Source organism: Urocampus carinirostris, chromosome 15 (genome assembly GCF_059441175.1).
Source record: "Urocampus carinirostris isolate Australia breed hairy pipefish chromosome 15, RoL_Ucar_1.0, whole genome shotgun sequence".
Classification (NCBI taxonomy): domain Eukaryota; kingdom Metazoa; phylum Chordata; class Actinopteri; order Syngnathiformes; family Syngnathidae; genus Urocampus; species Urocampus carinirostris.
In genome coordinates, this window is record NC_142363.1 from 24,253,111 (window position 1) to 24,269,434 (window position 16,324).

Sequence of the window (16,324 nt, forward strand, 5' to 3'; positions counted from 1 at the left end):
GGTCTGTCAGTCACATACTGTCCATTTATTTTTCTATAAAATATAAACATGCACTTGTTTTCTTAGGTTGTCGTATACATTTTTAAACCGTGTCACATCTTCTATCTGCATACCCAATGTGCGCATATTCTGAAATTGTATGAACCGGTTGACTCACTAATCTATTTATTTTATTTATTTTTTACGGTAGGGGTTTTTTGCGTGAGAGTCAGTGGGAGATCAAGCTACATGGCGGCCAAGGAGATGATGAGGGCGGGCATGCGTAGTTAGGCAGGTGTTATAAACATGAACTTCTCGGAGCCAAAGCCTTTGATCGCAGTCATGCTGGGAGACCGGGATGATGATGTTTACACGTGCTTGTAGATATGCACACACAAACATCACACGCTTCACTTACTACTTGTATTTTTTTTTTGTCCCCAGAATAAATATACAGAGTTTGCATCTCTTATTTTGAGCAATTTGGATCCTTTAGATCTGTTTTGGTGGGTCAGGACACAAAAGTGGGTCGCGGACCCGTTTGCAGTGGGTCAGGGGCCTTTGCCTTGGCAAAATAATGTTAAGAAGAAGGAAGAACGGAGTGTCAATTACGCTCTTTAACAGTAGCTGTCGATAATGCCCTGCTCGATCTCTTCTCAGTGTTCAGTCAATTGGCGCCATCCCTACTGTCGTTTGGAGGGAACACATCTCATTGTATTGTGATTTTGTTGGTTTTATTTCCTTTTTCTACCCATAATATTGGGTCCCAAGAAGGTCAGTAAGAAGCGTAAAGAAATGTGGGAAATAACGATTGATCTCATTATTTAGATACGTTTTAGTCATTTGTTAGGTACAAATTTCTTTCAGTATGTGACTATTTTTAAAGCAGTTTTAGGGGGTGGTTCATAAGCGATGTAGGCTTATTTGCCAGTATATAGTACAGTACTTGAAGTCCTTTTCGTTTTGCTGGTCATTTTTCTAAAAGGTGAAGTAGAAATGTTTCTTGATTTGGGTCGCGGCTTGTAATTGGGGTGTGATGGAGGGTCCTTAATTAGACGAGTTGAGAACCACTGCTTTAAATCTTGTCTGTTAGTGGCCAATAAGTTGAAAGTTTTATAGACTCTCAAACAAGGACAAAAGACATCAATGGATTTTGAACTTGCAAGGGGAACAGGGAGTGAAGTCAAACGTTTAATAAAGTCTTTCCCCTGAGCCCTTTCTATTAGTAAATCTCCTAGGTTGCAAAAGCAGATCCACTAAAAGGATGTGGAAATCAAAGAACAGCAACATGATTGGCCGATAGTGACAATAATTTCACCAGTTCATAATACTTAAAACAAAGAACTAGTATCCTATGCAATCTCCTCTGCGATATCAATATTAAAAAACAGATTCAAGTTATCTGTGGACTTAGACCAGAAAAATTTTACTCCCCGTTAGCCTAGCTAGCGCTAGCTCAAAGCCTTGTTTTTTTCTTCACCATTTAAAGCTACTCGATAGGTTTGACATAAATTGATGAAGCAGACTATAAAGTTTGCCCGCGGCGCTAACTACTTAGCCACTTTTCTTACTTGCATGACTGCAGAAGGCTCCTAAATGTATGCAAAGTGTTAAAAAAAAGCTATAAATGTTTCTGCGTGTTAAAAAAAAGGCCACGCTAGTCACACACGAACACCGCTGCCAAAGTGTGAGTGCATTTTTGTGTTGCTTTGCCGCTCGTGGGTTTCAAATCACCCGATTTGAATTCACATACACTCAAGAAATGGACCTCACACTCTCTTGCCTATTTCATCCACGTTATCAGCTTTTTGTAAAACGTCATAAAATATTTGTAAATGTTATTTTCTAAATCCTTAAATTCTTATTATTACGGTGAATAAATCATTTTCGGGATGCTATAGCTATAATGAATCAAGCAACTTCCGTGACTATTTTTTCAGCATTTTTTAGTATTACTTCAAAACACCTGCCTAGTTCAAGGCCCGCAGGCCAAAGGTGGCCCACCACATTAGTGCTGAGAGAAGCACAAGAGAAAAAAGTGTCAAACAAGGACCTGCAGTTTTAAACATGTCCCCTGAGTGTCGCCAAAACACCCACTGCAGCTGTATTTACTGACTACCATTAATCAACCAGAGAGCATTAAGAAAACCCACCACCATGTTATTTGAATTGAAATGAAATTCACGGATGCGCTGTTTAAGGCAATACGAAAAATACTACATTAAAGAATAGCCTGTGGGTGTAACCGAGCTGCAGCCATAATACCCAAAGTCTGCTTTGCAAGTAGTCTTTTTATTGGCTGTATCCAGGCTAAAATGCTCAAAAATTTGAAATGTTTTTGTCCGCATACTTGATGTTGACGCTGGTAATTCTGTATGTTTGCTATCGCTCAAGACAGAGAAGCTCCTAGGCATGAGCGACTCTCAGCAGAGATTGTATCCATGTAGAGATGCCTCACTCTGTTGGAAGAAATAGTCTGACGACAATGGTGAACAATGGATATTATTGCAGACTATCTCTGTTATCGATTTTTGTCGACAACTTTAACTAATACAACCCCTAGCAAGAAGTATGGTATCACTAGTCTTCGACAAGCCCTCACTCAAACATTTTATTGTGTGGAAAAAACTGAAACAATCGTAAGGTCATTTCAAAGTGAAACATATTGGCATTCAGAAACGCTAAAAGAAATTACAAAAGAACATTGCAATGGTCAGTAAATGTTACTTTTATAGAACAAGTGCGGGGAAAAATATGAAATCATGAAACAGACAAAGAAATAACAAGCAAACATATTATTATTGTTTAGTTGCACCACCTTTGGCTTTCATGACAGCTTGTAGTCTCTAAGGCATGGACTTGATGAGATACAAACAGTATTCTTCATCAGCCTGGTGCCAACACTCTTTGATTGCAGTTGCCAGATCATTTTTGCAGGTCGGAGCCTTGCTGTGGACAATTGTTTTCAATTTTCACCTCAGGTTTTCAGTTGGGTTGAGATCCCGGCTATTTGCTGGCCATGACATTGACTGGATGCGTCTTTCCCCAAGGAATGCTTTCACAGTGTTTGCTCTGTGGCATGATGCATTGTCATCTTGGAAAATGAGTTCATCATCCCCAAACATTTTTTCAATTGAAGATCTAAGAAAGCTCTCCAAATGTCAACGTGTGCATTTATCGTAGATTTGACCGTAGCTATCTCCTCAGTGCCTTTGCCTGACATGCAGCCCAATATCATTAAGTCAAATCAAGTCAAGTCGTGTTTATTTGTATAGCCCTTAATCACAAAGAGTCTCAAAGGGCTGCACAGGTCAAAGACTATTGCAAACTACAGACTATTATGACACCATCCCCTGATATTGTCAAAATGAAAAATAGGTTATTCATATGCTATAGAATAGAAGTGTGTTTTAAGCTTAGATTTAAACATATCCACTGATGTTGCAGATCGAATCTCAGGGGGAAGAGCATTCTACAGCACCGGGGCCCGGATGGAAAACACTCTTGAACCTGCGGATATCTTCTTGGCTCTTGGGATCACTAGTAGACCAGAATTTGCAGAGCAAAGAGTCAGGACCGGAACATAGGGAGAAATTAAATCTGAAAGATATGAGGGAGCAAGTCCATGCATGATATTGTATAATACTAACAGAACCTTAAAATCACATCTTAAGCTAACAGGGAGCCAAGGCAGGTTAGCTAAAATTGGGGTAATATGGTCAAACTTTGTTGTCTTAGTTAAAAGCCTCGCTGCAGCATTTTGTACAAGCTGAAGGCTCTTGATTTTGGACTTCGGGAGACCGGAGAGTAGTGCATTACAGTAATCGAGACGGGAGGTAACAAACGCATGAATTATAATTTCCGCATCCGACTGAGACAGCATAAGGCGAATTTTAGCAATGTTGCGAAGATGGAAAAAAGCTGTTCTAGTAATATTCTTAACGTGTGTTTGAAAGGACAGATCGGGTCCAAATATGACACCTAAATTTTTGACTGAGTCACTCTGGGTGATATTGCATTTGTCAATGTTCAGAGCTGTTTTTGACAACAAGTCACGGCATTTAGATGGACCAATAGCGAGCATTTCGGTCTTTTCAGAGTTGGGGTGCAAGAAGTTTTGGGAATTTATAAACAGTAAAATGTCTGAGTGAGGGCTTGCTCGAGAATGGTGATTCCATACTTTTTTGCTAGGGGTTGTATTGCAGTGTGTATCTATTCCTGCCCCACTCTAAATCAAACCTCGTGCTAATGCGCCTATATACCACAATCCACCGCGTCAACAGACGCAATGGAAACCAACACAAATTGAAACGAATGAGAAAGAAAAGCGACAGCCGTTCGCACTCGCGGCCTTTCTCCTATCTGCCCCCTTCTCGCTTTTCCCGCAATCTCATTACCCCAACGGCCTCCGTCTCTCCCATCTTCTATTGTCTACTTCCTCGCAGATTTCCCCTCACCCTAAAGTGCTTTTAATGGCGTTTGATTGGGCCAGCCGAGAGAATTGAGCCCAGCTCCCCGCGGCCGGATCGATGCCTCAGAATGATCCGTGGTCGGCGTTTCTCTTACGGCTTGGGCCGGCGAGGCGTGAAGGCGCTCATTTCACATCCACCTCACTTTCAACGTTCGCCCTCCGGGAAAACCGCCACCGACGTTTCTTTAGAAGGATAATTCGTTCGAAAGCCCAATAAGCGGGCCTGAAATGTCTTCGTTGCGGCCGATCAATGGCTGCCAAGGATGAAAAAAAGAAGGTGAATTTGTTTTGAAAGCAACCTTCACTGATGTACTCGTTGGTCGAGGGCTCGATCTTGGGTGGTAAATAATGCACAGTGATAGCACCAAGTAATACCTATTGATGAGTAGGGATGGAGGGTCTTTGGAAAATAGAGAATTAGAGATAAATCAGCTGCTGAATATAATATGCAAGCAAATATGGCATATATGCAAATATCCAGTGCCCGATTTAGCTGCCAGATTATGTAAGGTACTTTGTGGGGTACACAAAAGTTATTGATTTTCTTGGTATTTATTGGGGGTTCTGTGACACAAATCCTAGCTAGAGACACTCATGGAGGCCTAAACTACAACTGTGTAAATTTTCATGAGAGTCAGTTGAGCCGTTTCAGAGCCTATAAGTCACATACAAACACTCACACTCAAATCGGGATTTATAAAGTAGTTTAAATATAGCAAAATATCACTATCAGTTCAAATTTTGAAGATTATTCAAATATTCTAATTTTTGTATCAAACTGTACCTGCTGATGGGGTGTGTGTGGTGCAGAATAGGGTCCTTGCACTAAACGTTAATCCGCTAGATGTTGAATCTGAGAACAGAAAGACAAAATATTGTTAAAAAATCAAATCTTTTAGATCTGCATTTATATAGCGCTTTTCAAATCAATGACTTCCCAAAGCACTTTACAATGTGCTCCACATTTCCCAATAGCGGCCTTGTATTGCAGCCATGTAAGACGCTAACCTGCTTAGTGGGGGTATTGGGGGTTCAGTGTCTTACCCAAGGACACTTCGACATGTAACACGGACGAGCCGGGATTCGAACTGGGATCCCTTGATCCCAAGACGAAACCTCTACCTCCTGAGCTACTGCCGCAGTCCTTCATATATTTATTGTCAGCTTCAAAAACTCGCAATTTATTTTAATCGTCATTTTAAGAATTAAAATAGATAGTTGCTCGATAGTCGTTTTTGTTTCCCAAATACAGTCTTTTTTTACCACTAGGAGGCGCTAAATAATACACAATGCCCTTTAAAGTGTCTTTACTTGCAACGGTGGCCGGGAACTTAATTTTCTGCCCTCTAGTGGACGCTTCAAAGTCAGTAACTGAAAATGAAAAAAAATGAAGATAATTGTGTTGCCGTTGCTATATAAAATTTGTGAATTATTATTGAAGAATTGAACTGAAATGAGGTATAGGTGTTTAATTTTTAAGGAAGTGGGAGGGTAATTAAAATATGTGCTGACTAAAAAGTTTTTAAAAATCTCATATGAGCATTCTGTGTGACTTCCTAAGGTAACCAAGTGCAGTGAGAAAATGTAACCCAGTCACTTCACTTGTTCAAATGTTCTGACATTTACTTTTTCCCCCCAACCTTTTTTATCTGTTCATTTGTTTTAAATAATCCTTAGTAAACGTAAATATTAACTAAAATTGTGTACAAACGTGCACACCATCCGTCATTTGCACCCTGGCTCACCTGAAAACATGGTCTTTTATTACACCTGAACTGTGAAACTCTGGCTGCCAGGCTTTTCCATTGATTTTTGTTTTTCTTCTAATCGAAAGCTTCTATCCGCGTGTTTGTCTTTTTTGGTTTTGTGTGCTTTAAAGTGTTTATTGATGCGACCTGGAGCTGCCGCTTGCATTCATAGCAGAGTCTGCTTGGTGTCAAGTTATAAAAAACAAAACCCTGAAACAAAAATAGCCTAGAAAGCTTTCTGGTTCAGAGGAATTTGCTTAAACTCATTTTTTAATGGGAAATAATCAAAATATAGCACAATGGAACATCTCTAGTTAAAAAAAAGTCAGATGAGAACAAGTCAAGTCAGGTCGTGTTTATTTGTTTAGCCTTTTATCACAAGGAGTCTCAAAGGGCTGCACAGACCACAGATTATTCCAAACTGCAGACTACACCATCCCCTTATCTAAAACCTACATGAGGGCAAGGAAAAACTCAAAACTTCAACATGAGGTAAATGAAAAAAGCTTAAGAAGGGACTGCACATGAGGTAATCCCCCTTCCATAAGCTATAGAATACAAGTGTGTTTCAAACCTGCGGATTTCTTCTTGGCTCTTGGGATCACTAGTACACCAGCATTTTCAGAGCGAAGGCTCCGGACCGGAACATAGGTGGGAATTAAATCTGAAAGCTATGAGGGAGCAAGTCCATGCATGATTTTGTATACTATCAACAGAACCATAAAATCACATCTTAAGCACAGCAGGGTACTCTAGTACTCAATCAAGCAGTTGTTCTTAAAATATTTTCTGTTACAGGTAGTAAAACACTTATTTTGTACGTTCCTTTTTTCTTTCCTTTTTTTTCCCCATATGTTAATAAAGATTACATTTTCATGCAAAAGTGTACTTAAAGCAATTGTGTTGACAAATAAGGGGGCATAATGGAAAATGATTTAGAAGCACTGCAATAAATTAAAATAATACAAAATAGATATACATTTTGAAAACGATACTAGGAGTATTACTACTGGTACTACGACTACTAGTAATAATAATAATAATACTAATACAAATATATTAAAAGTAATAATGATATAAAATGATGGTATTTAGAATATTAAGAACGATTACAAGGAATCATTGGCATATAGCACAAAAGAACATCTATAGTTGACAAGAAAATGCCAGATGAGAAAATGTTCGAACAGATTTAATACTCCAGTAATAAATTTAGTAAAAAAAAAATACAAAATAAATATATATTTTAAAAATACTACCGATACTACCATTACTACTATAATAATGATAATAATCATAATAATATAAAAATAATATAAATTGAATCCCTTTAAAACATGAAATGAATAAAAGAGGGAAAATATTTATAAAATATGGTAGATAACAACTTAACTGTTCACAATAACAAACAAATATTTGCATTATTTTATGACATTTCATTAATGAATATATTATAGAAACTTCAAGTCGTGTTTTTTTATGTCAGAGAATAAAATTGAAATGATACCATATCAGATAAATTCTAATATTAAAAGATGTAAAAAGAAATCATAAATGAATAAATTGTTGACTAATGCCAAAGCAATATAATTCAATCATAAATTAAAAATATTAGTTATTAAACTTGTGCGACAAACAGTAGACAACAATACATTTGTAGTGTTTTTAACCAATAGGAGTCAGTGGTTACCAACCTTTTTGTGAGTTACTTTTTGGTTATCTTAATATGCAATTCAAAAATAGCAACTTATGGTATTACTATGTTGTCACTATATTATTATTACTTAAATATTATGTTATCACCCTGCTGTTGTATAGGAACCGTTAATCCTAAAACGTCTTTCTTGTATAAGGGCACTGAATGATTTACATATATAAATTATAGGCTAATTTGAAAAACATTTTTGGAGGAATTGATAATTATTCAAAAACACTGATTATGTTAGTGATTTCTCATGGCAGTTAGGGCTCAAATTTCCTCGAAATTTGTAATGACCTTTCACTTGTGAGCTATTTTTAAAACCAGTCCATGGGCTACTCAGCTGTTCTTAGGGGTCTACCAAAGGCAACATGTTGGTTATCCCTGCAAAACTTTCCTAAATTTCAGACTGATATTCTTGTCAACAGCTGATAAGAAATCTTCTTGATAATAACTGGATAGCATCGGTGTGTTTGCTTTCTGCAGGTTCTGGCACGGGGAATACCGGGTGGCGGTAAACATCAACGACTACTTGGACATCTACTGCCCTTACTACGAGGGCCCGCCCAACCACGGCCGCATGGAGCGCTACATCCTCTTCATGGTCAACCATGAAGGTTACACTTCCTGTCAGCATCGATTACGCGGATTCAAACGCTGGGAATGCAACCGGCCCAGTGGACCCGACGGACCGCTCCGGTTCTCCGAGAAGTTCCAGCTCTTCACGCCCTTCTCGCTCGGCTTCGAGTTCAGGCCCGGGCACGAATACTACTACATATGTAAGTCACCACCGCTACACATTTTGTGTCTGTTTTCTATTTTACTTCCCCTTTGAGTCGAAGTGAGATTTCTAACTAAGACAGAATCAGGTATTTGGGTGACAAATCAGGCAAGGCTGTTTCACTTCCAAGACTCAGAACAGGAAATTTGCAACGGCATACTTGGAAATTGGTAGTGGGGAAGAAAAGGGCATCTTTGTGTAGTGATTTAGCTGCCAAAGAAAGGAACCTTGGCAGACCAATCCCTGGCTTCAGAAGCGGGGTTTTAGGATATGGAATCTCACCTCTGACGGGGAAGGAGCCTGAGCCCGTGTGTGAGGGTGAGAAGTTCCGACCAGATACAGTACTCACTCGGGCACCCTCCCACAGACAGTTTAGGCTTTGGTAACAGTCCTCTCAAGAGTAATTCGACTCTCTTCCACTCTGGAGTTGCCCAGGGTGAGAAGCGCAGAGGCTGTGTGAGCTCAGCGCATCTATATTAGGGTTCACGCTGGTAGACGAGAGGGTAACTTTCCTCTGCCTTCTGGTGGGGGGACGGGTATCCTGACTGTTTTTTGTGCTTACGCACCAAACAGCGGTTCATAGCACCCATCCTTTTCGGAGTTCTTTGAGGGTGTGCTCGAAAGCGCTTCCTCTGGAGACTACCTCATACTGCTAGTAGACTTCAACATTCACGTGGGCAATGACAGTGAGACTTGGTGCGGCTTGATTGGAAGGGACAGCCCCTGATCTAAACCCTAGTGGTGTTTTGTGATTGGATTTCGGTGTTCGTCACCGCTTATGTTTCGGACACTTGGGTGTAAAGAGGTGCGGCGCTGTCAACTGATCACCACCTGGTGGTGAGTTGACTCCGATGCTGAGGGAAGATGCCGGTTTGACATTGGGAACGTCTAGCAGAATCTCCTGTCAGGAAGAGTTTTTATTCTCACGTCCAATAGAGCCCTAACAAAGGCCTGGAACATTGAGTCCAGGTGGACCATGTTCCGTACCTCCATTGTCGAGGCGGTGCCTGCCGTGGCGGCAACCCTCAGCCCTGTTGGTGGTCACCGGAGGTAAGCGATGCTGTCAAGCTGAAAAAGGAGTCTTATCGGGCTTTCCTGGCTTGTGGGACTCCAGAAGCAGCTGGCAGGTTTCGGCTGGCCAAGGAGAATGTGGCTTCGGTAGTCACGGAGGTTACAGGTCGAACCATGTTAACTTTGGGAGTAAATTTTGCAAAGATAGCAACCACCTGTTGCGAACACACATGCGCCCACAAAAACACAAACAAACGCTTTGTTTACATTTGGTCCCGGCAACCCCCCGGAGTTGGATAGTAGCCGATTTTAGAATTGTGTTACTCCCTGAGAGGTTTGGGTTTTGCCCCCCTAACAAAAAAGGCAGAAGTGTGTGCAGGAGTACTGGTGAAGTCGTCGGGTCAGTTGTCAAGTGATTGTGAGCGCGTGAAAGGCCGTGTCTATCATCTTGACAAGCAGACATGCATTGTGCTCTCTGACATGCATACACACACAAATACACACAAGTCCGTATTGATGTGCTAAAGCAGCGTTTTTCTGCATGTGTGTTGTATGTTCTGAGAAAAAACCATTGATTTTTTTTCGCCGTGATTCATGATCAGGTGCTTGGATGGCGAATGCATGTGCGATTTTGTGAGTTTGTGTGCTCGTGTGTGTACGTTTGTGTGTATTCGTCATGCGGCTGACATGTTGACAGGTTAGATACGCCCCCCCCTCCACCTCTGTTCTCTCAGCTGCCCTCTGATGAGGCTGAGTGACTCTCAATGGGCTTTCAGGGCACGTCCCCATTGTGGACACGCTGGGAAAGCCAAGTAGCAAGAGGGAGAGCAGATAAGATCCTTCAATACAAGCCACAAAACACGCCAAAAGTACAATTTGTCGAGGAAAGGAGGAGTTGGGGGGTATGAGTGACATCAAGATCACGACTAGAGTGTCGATACTAATTTCATGAATTGAAATGTTTCTGGTTCGTGAGAGTTCAAGATTATGACATGTTTTATTTCAATTAACTTTTCTATAATTTGTATTTTTTAAATTTTATTTATAATATATATTTGTCCCCTGCCCACTGCCCGAAGATGGCTGGGATGGGCTCCAGCACCCCCACGACCCTACTGAGGATAAGCGGTGCAGATAATGGATGGATGGATGGATTTATTTAAATATATCTTTTAAAGGTGCTGTATGAAATTTTAATCTGTTTAACTCGCTGACCCATTGTCTGGCTTCTGTCATCATTACAGCCTCTGTCAAGCTACTTATGTGTCGCGTGCAAGTACATGCATATCTTAGACGTCCTCGGATAGCGCGCAGTTCCACGGTGCAGAGGTTCAGGGTTCAAGTCCAGCTACCGCAGCCTCCTCATGTGGAGTTTGCACGTTCTCCCTCTGCTTGCGTGGGTTTCATCCGGGCACTCCGATTTCCCCGTTCCCCAAAACATGCATGTCAGGTTGATTGGCCGGTCCAAATTGTCCCTAGGTGTGAATGAGCAAGTGACCCTGATATACCCTTGTCCGAGTATATATATATATATATATATATATATATATATGGCTGCATGGCCGCTATTGGTGTGTGAGTGTGTGTGTGAATGGAGAAGTGTGAAGAACATTGTAAAGCGCTTCGGGAGGTGTTCAGTGACTTGAAAAGCGCTATATAAATGCAGACCATTTATATATATATATATATATATATATATATATATATAGAGAGAGAGAGAGAGAGAGAGAGAGAGAGAGAGAGAGAGAGAGAGAGAGAGAGAGAGAAAGAAACAAAATATAGAAAAAGAAATATTGAGAGAGGAGGAAAGAAAAAAATCCAAAGATAAATAGAAAGAGATAAAGAGACAAAAGAGAAAGCGAGACAGAGAGAAGGAGAGAAAGAGAGAGATGATGGCTGGAAGTTGTACTTCTTTAATATTTAATAATACAGTATTTCCTTGATTTTCACAGCTAATCCATTCCATAAATGCGTGCAAATTTCTGCTCACATGCATTTTTCCTTCATCCCTTCATTTTGATGCCGCAAAGAATTATGGGACTTGTCGTACCAAGACGAATGATACACGCAAAGCCCAGCTTGCTAAAAAGCTTAAAGTGTATTGTTTTATCACCACGACATTTCCATTTTATTTTCAGTCCCCACAGGGAAAATGTTCCAATGTAACAGTTGTATCCATCCATATGTAGTGTAACAATTTTCCATACAATTTTCTTTAATTATGCAAGCTCCTTGGCATGCCTTAACATACTGTCCCTAGGAATGGGCGTTACTGTTGTGAGTTGGCAATTAGTTTGAATGTGTGAATCAAGCAGCATGAAAAGATACTCTCCTCTCGTTAGTGTTGGTCATACGGAAATGGTATATGTCTTATTAGACTGGCTCAAACAAGCACGGAATTTCGTTGATTTTGGTCAGTGAGTGAATAAAATCAGCTTTTTATTTATTGTCAAAAGTGAAATGTGGAAATGTCGTCTATTTGCGCCACTCGTGCTTGCCCTCTCGAATCGATTCCTCACAAATTAAATTTATAAGGAGCTATTCTTTTGCCACTAGACACATATGACGATTCATTCGGATCAACTAGGAAACAAAGGGCAGTAATTCCACATAGTACGTATTTATCCACGGAGACTATTATTAGAAAAAAAAAAATCACTATGCAATGATGCAAAAGTCGAACCGGTACTATATTGTATATGGCTACAGGCAATCCCAGGTAACACGTTTAATTGTGTTATAACATATACCGTATGCATCAGATTGTTTTGCTTCTTCGTGCTCTGTGCGAATTCTCAAAGTTTTCCACAAGGAATTGCTGCGTTGTTCATCTTTGCTGCTACGTTCCCTTCTGATTTCACTCTTAAATTTCCTATCAAAGCCCTGGCAACAACGCATTTTGCGTCGCGTCAGGTAGGACTAATAACGAGTATTCAATTTGGTTCACGCTTTGAAGTCTGACTCGCTGTTACTTCTCTACATTTCCTTTTTTTTTTACAGACGTTCGGTTGCCACTGTGCTGTGGAAAAGAAACGTGCTCTGATATGCCCCCATTTGCCGTCTTTATTCTTAACAGAGTTGCTTCAGGTGGATCTCAGGGACGTGATAGAACGGAATTCATGTTAATGCCCTGGAGTGCTTAATCTTCATGAGCGTCGCCATTAAAAGTCTTCTCTAATGACTGCTCGTGTCCGATTAAGACAAATGAGCGAGCGGTGATTTACTCTTTACGTATGGTCTAACTTAATGAGGCGTTGTGTCAAATGGTGGAACCGTGGAGCTTGTTTATGTCATCAGTCATTTGTAGTGAGAAATGATTGTTCATTATAATTAATTTACGTTTCATAATTAGTGTAGGGGTTGCCAGATAGTCAAAACGTGGCTCTGTACTTACTTAGAGAGTCAGTTACACCAATTTTCAACCACTCTGAAGACGCTGCCCTTGTCCACAGGCTGCTTGATATTGCAAAAGGTGAAACTGTAACAAAAGTAGAAGATATTGTCATCATTCAAACTACCTACGCAAAGTAGTAAACAAAAACATCTTTATTTTGTCACGACCAGCACAAAGGGTAGACCAAATCGCGTAACGTTTACTCACAAGTTTATTGAGACAGAAGGGAAAGGAAGCGCCCGCAATCCGGTGCTCGCTGGACGCCGGAGGAGTCGTGCACAGAATCGGATGCGGAAGTGAATCTTCCGGAGCGGGAGATCGTGGTGTCGAGGACGGGGAAAAAACAGGTCTATAGCCGGGACAGGAGAGCAAAACGTGGTAGGGATCAAAAATGGGTCGTAAGCCGGGACGGGAGAGCAAAATGTAGTCGGGATCAAAAACAGGTTGGAGCTGGAGACAAACGGGGAGATCAGGAACAGACGTGTGGAAAAACGGGACAGGCGGGAGTCAGGGTCAAAATGCTTGCCTTGTAACAACAGAGGTTCACTTACAGACTGACAACTGGCAAGTGAAAGGACTGAGCTTAAGAAGGCCGGGGAACCAATCAGGAAGTCAGCAGCGGCTGGCGCCAAAAGAGCGGGCCTCAGGTGGAATGAATGAGTAATCTTGACATATTTAGGCCCTGTACTATTTACTCATTCATGAATACCGTATATAATTGTGTATAACACTGTTTTTTGAACCTAAAAATGAACTCAAAGTTCGGGTGCCAATACACAGGTGGTTTTAGGGTAGTATATTGCCATATTTTTTTTCTGAACACAATCGCAAAACATTGGATGCAACTGCGGTGAATCCTAACCACTTGACCACCAGCGATCAGTAAGAAAAAGACATTTGATATCATCTCATTACCACACTATTTTTAATTACGGTACAAGAAAGGAATGTTAGATAATGGAGAAAACAGAAACATTTCCTAAAAGATATAAATAAATGGGAAAAAAAGCATGACGGTGTATCTGATGATGAATCAAACTTTGAAGGACATTAAATCAATACATAAATCATATGTTGGTATTGTGCTTATAGTGTCAGGACCAGAACGAAGACAGGACCCCCTTTATGTGGGTTTCTCTTAGTTTTATTGGGAAGAAGGGAAAGTATAGTACACACAATCCGTAGATCGCTGGTTGCGGGGAGCAGGTTGCTCAGACGCGGATGTGGTATTTCCGTGACGAGCGATAGCGGTGTCAAGAGCGAAAAAAACCAGATCAGTAGCCGAGACGGGGGAGCAAAATCGTAGTCGAGATCAGAAAAGGGGTCGGAGCCCTGAAAAGCTTGCCTAGCATAAGCTGAGGTTCGCAGACGGACTGACAACCGGTGACAGGAAGAAGGGGGTATAAAAAGTGACAAGTAGCCAATCAGCGTCCGAGGCAGTTGGCGCCAAAGGAGCAGGCTCAGGTGCCTCGCATCAGTAATCATGAAATATAGTTAACGTTGTCAAAAAATTATTTCAATCATGGCCTCACATGTTTAACATTTGTCACTTACAATGCTTATACAGATTTTTAATCAAAAAATAGGGGTGCGCGTTATACACAAGTGCATGTTATACATGAATAAATATCAATGCAATGTTAACATTACTATGATACTGAAATAAGCAAGTGCTAGCATAGACTTAAATGCATTATAAAATTAACATTTCTTTCAAATAATGATGTCAAGAAAATAAGAATGCATTTTGCAAAGTAGTACATAATCAAGATGCTGAGATACAGTATATGTGGATTGTTGTGGAATGTTTTACCTTCATGTTTCTTCCCGCTATACTTCCTGTTTACTCTGATGCAATCTGATATTTTTGTTTTGGGTTTCATGACATTGCTCGAGTGTTCATCTATTGTGATGAAATCCCTTGTTAAGGCATTAAATGATACATAAAACTCTTGGTACAATTAATGTAACCTAATTGTGAACATTTTAAGGTAAATTGATTATATATCAGGGTTGGGCAAACATTTGCAGGCTGTTTTGGGTTAAAATATTTTAGCAAATGGGGCCAAGAGGAAAAGATAAGTGATTTGATTTGTTCTGCCGATACATAGTCTCAAATACTGATACTTCAGCTATACATGACGAAAAATGAAAGGACAATGGGGACAAGATTTGCACCAAAAAAACACAAAATTGTATCCGTGCTTTATTTACCACTATATATAATGACATTATATGTTGGTGGGCCTTATTAATGCCGTATTTTCTGCCCAATAAAGTGCACCAGATTTTAAGAAGTAGTCTTTTGTAATATATTTTTCATAGATAATGCACTGGAATGTAAGAGGCATGGGATTAAAACTGGAATAAGGTTCAGGGTTGCATTAAAATATAAATAAATTCATTTAAATTAAAATCATTTATTTTATAGAATACAAACGAACATTATGACAGCGGGCTTCACCACTAAAATGAATTTTAGCAACAAACAATTAACATGTTAACACAGAGAGGGCAGTCGAAGACCACTACAGATGTTTCTCAAAGGCAGAACAGTTACAGTATGCAGTTTCATTTAAGTGAAACTATGCATTTCAAATTTCCTCCAACGTATGTTTTGGTATATAAGGAGGACAGAATTATAAGGTGCACTTTCAAATTACTAATCAATTTGGGATTTATAGGTGCGACCTATAGTCTAGAAAGTATGGTAATTCTGAAAGATCTTAGTTTGCTCACCCCTGATATATATTACAAGGACAGCCAACAAGATGTCAAAAACTCCTTTTTAACATAGAGTTGGCCATTTAAGCTTGACATTTTGGACCGATCCCAGGATTCATAAATTGTTTATGCAGAGCATGATATCCAAGTTTTGACCTGAATGGCTTCATCTTTTGCTATAATCTCCACTTTCTATCTTTTTGCAGCGTCTCCTCATCCGAACCATGTGGGCCGAGCGTGTCTAAAACTCAAAGTATACGTCAGACCTCCTGGTAAGTGAAATTAGTGTTGGTTACAGAAAAAAGTAGTCACCGTTACTAGTTACTTCATTTCAAAAGTAATTCCTCTTCCCCCCTGAATTACAGAAAACCAAATTGAGCTTGTCAGTCCGAGAAAACCAATAGTTAAAAATTACCCCAAATATTTGCATTGAAGCCAACCACCTAAAACTGTCTTGAAATACCCACATAATAAGTTTTTAATGAGTAGTGAAGTAACGCTCAATGTTGTAATGATG

The 16,324-nt window shown here is 40.1% G+C and overlaps 1 protein-coding gene across 1 annotated transcript in view; it reads left to right on the top strand.

The window, feature by feature from the left end:
* LOC148351930 (ephrin-A2-like) overlaps window positions 1-16,324 on the top strand; it is a 136,669-nt gene that overhangs the window by 112,038 nt on the left and 8,307 nt on the right. The window contains exons 2-3 of the mRNA XM_088354646.1: window positions 8,384-8,676; window positions 16,014-16,077. Of these exons, the coding sequence (XP_088210772.1) occupies window positions 8,384-8,676; window positions 16,014-16,077 (357 nt within the window). The remainder of the gene's footprint in view (window positions 1-8,383; window positions 8,677-16,013; window positions 16,078-16,324) is intronic.